The sequence below is a fragment of the Chiloscyllium plagiosum genome, chromosome 14, assembly GCF_004010195.1.
Source record: "Chiloscyllium plagiosum isolate BGI_BamShark_2017 chromosome 14, ASM401019v2, whole genome shotgun sequence".
NCBI lineage: Eukaryota > Metazoa > Chordata > Chondrichthyes > Orectolobiformes > Hemiscylliidae > Chiloscyllium > Chiloscyllium plagiosum.
The window spans coordinates 80,020,858-80,028,742 of NC_057723.1; the positions used below are offsets into that span (position 1 = coordinate 80,020,858).

Here is a 7,885-nt window from a genome sequence, read left to right on the forward strand (position 1 = left end):
AACTTTTTCCCCAGGTACAACAGAGTGTTACAAGGGGACAGAAATTTAAGGTGAATGGTGGAAGGTATAGGGGAGATGTCAGGGGTGGGTTCTTTACCCAGAGAGTGGTGGGGGCATGGAATGCGCTGCCTGTGGGAGTGATAGAGTCAGAATCTTTGGTGACCTTTAAGCGGCAATTGGATAGGTACATGGATGGGTGCTTAAGCTAGGACAAATGTTCGGCACAACATCGTGGGCCAAAGGGCCTGTTCTGTGCTGTATTGTTCTATGTTCTATGTTCTATGTTCTATGTGCAGGTTCGGGGTGGATTGGCCATGCTAAATTGCCCCCATAGTGTTCAGAGATGTGTAAACTAGGTTGGTTAGCCATAGAAAACGCAGAGTTACGTGGACAGGGTTGGGGTGGGGGGTTCTTTAGAGGGTTGGTATTGAGTTGAATGGCCTGCCTACACACTGTCGGGATTCTATAGTGAATTGAAGGTGGCAATCTATAAATTGTGCACGTGTTGATGAACTGCCAATTAGCCTCTGAGCTGTCGCTGATCTGATGAGGCCTACTCCATGCTTTATATTTTTATGGTCCTGATTATCTATCTTGTAAGGCTGCTGTGAACAGTGATCATTGTAAGGACCATCAATCAGGTAGATCCTTTACTGTAATTCATTATCAAACAACTGCATGGTTATCCATATTTGATATTTACTTGATTCCTTAAATCGAGCTTGCTTGGACAGTCTTACTTTAGCTAATCTACCAAAAGCTCGCAATTACACAAACAAAACATCTATTGAGGTGCTGCGCATGGTGAGTGAATGAGTTAACTTCTTCCAGTTAAAGTTATCAAAACTGTCAGGACAACAAACTGGTGAACTTTCATAGCGCAGTTATGATAAGGCGATCAGCAACATCTAAAAACTTCTTTTAAAACCTCTGAGATTCTAGGAGAGATGTTATTAACTGGCAGAATTAAAGGCTCGTTGATGCTTAGACTGCACAACGCTGACTTGCAACTTCAATGGGGCAGGAAACATGGGGTAGCCACTGGCTACTTGTATTCATGGAAAGATAAGTCAGGCTATGTATCTAATGGTGAATGAAGACTCTTGTGGAGCATTGGTTATGCCACTACCTCAGAACTACAAAGCCAAATTCATTACCACATGAAACTGTTGAAGCCAAAATATTGAAGACTTTCAAGACGTAGATATTGTTCTTAGGATTAAAGGAATCAATGGACGTGGGGAGAAAGCGGGGACAGAGTATTGGGTTGGGTGATCAGCTATAGGAGTTGGGCTGTCATGTTGAAGTTTTACAGGACACTGGTGAGGCATCTTCTGATGTACAGTGTCCAGTTCTGGTCGCCCTGTTATAGGAAGGATATGATTAAGCTGGAGAGGGTTCAGAAGAGATTTACCAGGATGTTGCTGGGTATGGAAGGTTTGAGTTATAAGGAGAGGCTGGATAGGCTGGGACTTTTTACACTGATGCGCAGGAGGTTAAGGGGTGACCTTATAGTGGTTTATAAAATCATGAGGGTATAGAAAAGATGATAGCAAAGGTTTTTTCCCTAGGGTGGGGATTCAAAACTAGGGGGCATAATTTTTAAGGTGAGAAGAGAAAGATTTAAGAGGAGCAACTTTTTTACACAGGGAGTGGTTCACGTGTGGACTGAACTGCCAGAGGAAGTGATGGATACAGGTCCAGTTACAATATTTAAAAGACATTTGGATAAATTCATGAGTAGGGAAGATTTGGAAGGATAGTGGCAAGCAAGCGGCACTAGTTTAGTTTGGGAACATGGTCAGCATGAACTGGTTGGACCGAAGGGTCTGTTTCCATGCTATATGACTCTATGAGTTCCAGAGGCATGTCAGAACATGTCTGAATAGGGTGGGTCAAAATATTTATAATGGGATGACCTATTATTTTACACCTCCATCACTGGGAATACTGAGCACTCACGTGTAGTTAATAAATTAGCATATCCAAATCCCAATGTTCCCTCTTTGTCTCTCCATTCACAACAACATTTCTGCAGCTATTGATTTGCTCAGCAATCTCTACACGTCTAGCTTTGCTGAAAATCCTCTAGCCTGGCCATTCCCTCTGGAATATCTTTCAGCTCTGCACCTTAAGACCAATAGATATCAAGGTTATAGACCTGGTTTAATTGTTCATTGCCAGATCTAGCTGGACAGCAGAAACTGTTATTGGATGTTGCTATCATTTGCCAGAGCTGCTCACTATCCAAAGATCACCCAGGAATGTAAATGTAGACCCCCGTCTCTTTCGTGTACACACACCATGTTCTTAAACCCTGTTATGTCTAGTCCCCATCTGAGTTAAGATCTAGTACACATAATGGTGTAAATTCCCTTGAGATGGGTTGACTCAAAACTAATGTTGTTATGTTGAAGAGTGTGGCGCTGGAAAAGCACAGCAGTCAGGCAGCATCCAAGGAGCAGCAGAGTTGGCATTTCGAGCATACGCCATTCCTGATGAAGGGCTTATGCCTGAAACATCGATTCTCCTGCTCCTCGGGCGCTGCCTGACCTGCTGTGCTTTTCCAGCATCACGCTCTTTGACTCTGATCTCCAGCATTTGCAGTCCTCACTTCCTCCTAATGTTTCTTTGTCTTTGGTTTGTGCTTTTAGTTGGAGAAGGAACAAGTTGAGATGACAGAACTTCAAAACTTGCTGGAGAAACAAACAAAAACAATCAAAAGTTTCAACAGGGGTGAGTTCAAACATACCTGTTACTATTCTGTAGAATTTTCACAGGAACTTGTTTAAACACCAATGTGTAACTCACAATTGTTTTGCCTGATGTAAATGATCTGGTTCACTTGATTAGCTTGTAATCTGGGCCTCCTGGGAATGATAATTTAATTTGCAGACAACAGGTGGTTACTTTAATAATGACTTGCTTCAGGATATGAAAAGAAACACATTTCACAAACATAACTGGGATGATCCTGTCAGAAGCAATGGAAATCAGCTTTTAATGGGTTGATGTAAAGTCGTTTTACTGAGAGAGGAATTTAGTGATTTCTTGAGAATCTCATAGTTGATGAGCTTCAAGGGTTTGTGTAGGAATCAACGCTGTATGCAAAATGATAAGATCTCTGTCTCACAGAGTCCTTTCTGGCAGAAGAAGGCCATTTGACCCATTGAATGTATGTCACCCCCTCAGAGAACACTCCAGTCAGTTTCACTCCATTGAGTTTATTTCCTTCAAGCTTCTATCAGAGTCCCTTTGGTAATCATTGATTGTGCCACCCTCATAGGCAGGGAGCTTCATTATCACTCGCTGCATAAAAAAACCTTTTCTCATATTTCCTCTGAATCTCTTGCCCAAATTCTCAAACTTGTGCTCATAGTCACTGTATCAACAGCTAATCATAGAATCCCTACAGTATGGAAGCATGCCATTCAGCCCATCAGTCCCTACCAATTCTCCAAACAGCATCCCACCCAAATCTGCCCCTACCATATCCCTATAACCCTGTGTTTCCAATGGCCAATCCACCTAGCCTCCACATCCCTGGACACAAGGGGCAATTTAGCATGGCCAATGTGAAGTGTTTTCTTTCTGTCTACTTTGTCAAACTCTTATACATTTCCATCAAACCTTCCCTCATTCTCCTTCTCCTTCAAGCTAAGGAGAAAAAAACCCAGCTCTTTGCAAGCTAAACGTTTTGCTAAAGTTCCCTATTCCTGGACCCTTTCTGGTAAATCCCTTCTGAACTGAAGTCTTAAAGTCTGACGAGTAGAATTGGATGCAATACTGTAGTTGGCACCAATATTGTTTTATGAAGGTTAAATCTAATTCCTCCACTTTTGTACTCAATACCTTTATTTATGAATCCTTTCTCAGCAGCTCACTAAAGAATGGGAGCCAGGGAATGATTGGCTGAGCATATCTCCCACCTGACTTCAAAAGTGTAGTTTACTTCACATTTGAACAGATTCCTATTCAGTGCCTGAACCACAGGAGGTGGAACAGAAACAATATTGAAGGGAAAGTAAAAAGTGCTATTAGATAAGTGTAACAGAAAAATGGCACAGAATGCCACAAGCAAGCCAATAAAATCCATAATTATAAACCACATCATGTGGTTAACTATCACAGTACAGTTGATATGCCACATGTCCCTGAACAATCATTGTCTTGTAAGGTTGGGCAGAGATTTTGATATTTAATGGCCAGGGTGGCACGGTGGCTCCACAGTTAGCATCACTGCCTCACAGTGCCAGGGTCCCAGGTTCGATTCCAGCCTTGGGCGACTGTCTGTCTCGAGTTTGCATGTGCTCTGGTTTCCTCCCACGTTCCAAAAATGTGCAGGCCAGGTCAATTGGCCATGCTAAATTGTCCATAGTGTTAGGTGCATTAGTCAGAGGGGGGTGGGATACTCTTCGGAAGTTCGGCATGGACTTGTTGGGCCGAAGGGCCTGTCACTACACACTGTAGGGAATCTAATCTAATCATGTGGGAAACCCCTGGAATTGAGTGCCATTATCCGGAAAGATCCATTAGTTCTCCCACCTGGATCTTTTCTGGGAAGGCCTTCATGATAAATGTGGATTTGAGATTTTTATTTTTCCCTCGTATTCTGCATTCTTTTAAGATGATTGAAAATAAATTGAGGTAAGCTTAGTTTCCTGGACACAGGGAAGGAGAGATTTGATTGGTTGGAGGCTGTCTGAGGTGCACTGTCCTCCTTAAATGGGGACAGAGCTAATTAACGAGGTAGTGAATGTTAAATGACTGCGGAATGAGCTGGCCTGGTGCACAAGAGGTTGTTCTCACCTTCCAACCGAGTGCCAAGGTCGCAACCTTCACGTCAAATCCCGGTATCCATGTCAATGTGAACAGGTGTGCTTTGCAGAGAGGGGGATTGGAAGTTGCTTTAGTTTAAAAATGAACATGAATATTTGTAAACACTCATTACTAAACTGCATCCTGTATTCTTTACTTCAAGTACCTAGAGCAATATTGTCCTCCGAATAGGCCTTGGTGGTTAAATGTGGAATGGTAATTAATTTATTTATTAGCCAGCAATAAAGAAAGTTATAAATTGTAGTCATAAAGTTGCCCTAGTAAATGCAAGCTCAGATTTTATCATTATTGTACTAATTAATTGCCCAAGCAAAACACTTCCTTGTGATATAACAGTGACTATATTTCAGAAGTACTTCTTTGTGCTGAGAGATGTCCTGAGGTTATGAGGCTTTATAAATACAAGAGTTTGTTTGTTTCTTTAATTGCTTCTACTGGTGCAGTTATAATGCTGCTGTGATAACCCTGAACACTTTATTTAAGACAGTGGAAAATGACACGCTAATTGCAACAAAATAGATTGAAAACTAGTTACAATTATTTTAGATTCAATCAGAATTCTCAATGATGCACAGCGCAGAAGCTTTCAATCAGGAGAAGAATTTTCACATATCATTCTTGCAGGACACATGGCACAGAGTGGAAAAGCATTTTACAATGTTACAAGGTTAACACCTCTGTTGGCAATTGGCCCTTTCCTCACCATTCCTCCACCACCACTCTTTCCCATTCCCCGTCTTACATTTTGATTTCTGTTATAAATCTACAACCAGAAGGATAAGCAGACAGTAACCTTTCTGTGCAATGTTTTCTGGCTCAGTTTCCGTGATGGCAACCCAGGAGTACGAGGATCTCAGACAACAGCTGGAGCTGGAGCAGAGCCTAAGGCAGAAGGCTGAATCGTTTGCTCACGAGGTATGTGTAAAAGGGCAGGCAGTGAAAGGTCTGCATCTAGCGAGGGCTAAGTGACTTTATTTAAACATTGCCTGTGTTATTCTTCTATTAAATATGCTTGCATGAACCCATTTAAACATGAAATATTTATCATGGATAGAATGTTGGTGCTGCTTATTCTCCAACTGAAATTACCAATACTGCGCTGAATTAATGTGAGATCACTGACCCTGTCAGGCTGGTAATGGAGAGTGTAGTCAATTTCACTTTAACACATAATTATAATATGATTACAACATGTACTTGAAAGGTTATTGCAATATAATTTTTGCATATAGTGTCTGTAACTATCTGAGAGCGTAAGAGAACATTGATGTACACACACACACACACGTATATACACACACACACATCTTACATCCAGACAGGAAAGAGATGTGTGACTTTTTTGAACACATTGTCTTGTACAGACGTATTAATTGTGAGATGGTGAGATAACAGTACCTTCATTCACAGTAAATTCTTCCCTCTGCGCAGACTTACATGATAACAGAAGCTGGAAGGAGATGAGCGATATAGTTATGACAATGCTGTCACTTTAATAGGTTATTTTGTACAGGTTTTGTTTTGAAGAGAAGTTGTAAGGCAGAGGTGCCAAACGATGACTGAATGTGACTTAAGGAAACAACTTAGAGTCGTTGAGTCATAGAGATGTACAGCATGGAAACAGACCCTTCAGTCCAACCCGTCCATGCCGACCAGATATCCAAACCCAATCTAGTCCCACCTGCCAGCACCCAGCCCATATCCCTCCAAACTATTCCTATCCTCATAATTTTGTAAACCTCTATAAGGTCACCCCTCAGCTTCCGACGCTTAAAATATTTTGAGGGTGTCTGGTCTGGTCCATAACACAGTTCATAACTGTTGGATATTCTCTTTTTCGTCTTAGAATGACCAGTTGTCAATAGGTAAAAATCCAAGAATTGTTATTAAGCAACAGTGACTGTTACACTCCAATTGCTGGGAATAAGTGTCTAACTGCGTCGATTCTAAGTTCGGCTTACATTTTTATACATTAAGGCGCTGATAGCTTTATCTTAATTATAGTTCGTTTTCAAGTCCTCGCAACACAATAAGCCAATTACAACATGACATTGCACCAGTAAGTCACTTGACTTGAACTGTTATATTGGTCAGATTTGTCTAGTGGTAGTTTGTGTATGTATTTAGATAAACTGGTCAACACTCTGCTTGTCATGTAACCCTATTAGCAGCAGAAACAAATATAACTGTTATACAATATTAAAACAATCAGATAAGCCATTTTCTGTTATTTTTAGCTGTTACAGTATATGCCATTGGCTCAATCACACTGTTTCATATATCCCCACAATAACAAATCCTCTCCCAGTACTAACAAGATGAGAGTGTATTGGTTTGCTGTGTGTGAATTAGCTGTGTTACAGTGATGAGACAATTGGTTGTAAAGCACTCTGGAGTATCCTGACATCATGGTTAGGTGCTTATAAATGGAAGATCTACCATCATGGATTTAGGGAGCTCCCTTTCACTTGCAGAGAGGTCTGTAACACAGCGATGCAAACCACACTGTCTGCACAGCTTACCTCATTGGCATGTTGTGAGCATCATTACAGCAATGGCACTCACTGTTTCTGACTCTTCTGACACTTGCCAAACACCATTACATGGTGGCAGTGCCCTTTCTCCAAGGAAACCACACAACAGGAATTACACGGTGCCAGCCTATACCATAGCAGGCTCAGCCGGGAGTTAGAACATAGAACATAGAACATAGAAGAATACAGCGCAGTGCCCTTTCTCCAAGGAAACCACACAACAGGAATTACACGGTGCCAGCCTATACCATAGCAGGCTCAGCCGGGAGTTAGAACATAGAACATAGAACATAGAAGAATACAGCACAGTACAGGCCCTTCGGCCCTCGATGTTGCGCCGATCCAAGCCCACCTAAGCTACACTAGCCCACTATCCTCCATATGCCTATCCAATGCCCGCTTAAATGCCCATAAAGAGGGAGAGTCCACCACTGCTACTGGCAGAGCATTCCATGAACTCACGACTCGCTGAATAAAGAACCTACCCCTAACATCTGTCCTATAACTACCCC

The 7,885-nt window shown here is 41.8% G+C and overlaps 1 protein-coding gene across 1 annotated transcript in view; it reads left to right on the forward strand.

Annotated features, from left to right (window-relative positions):
• Positions 1 to 7,885, forward strand: part of LOC122556838 (shootin-1-like) — a 119,354-nt gene that overhangs the window by 77,392 nt on the left and 34,077 nt on the right. Inside the window, 2 exon segments of the mRNA XM_043704073.1 lie at positions 2,655 to 2,736; positions 5,660 to 5,754. Coding sequence (XP_043560008.1) covers positions 2,655 to 2,736; positions 5,660 to 5,754 — 177 coding nt within the window.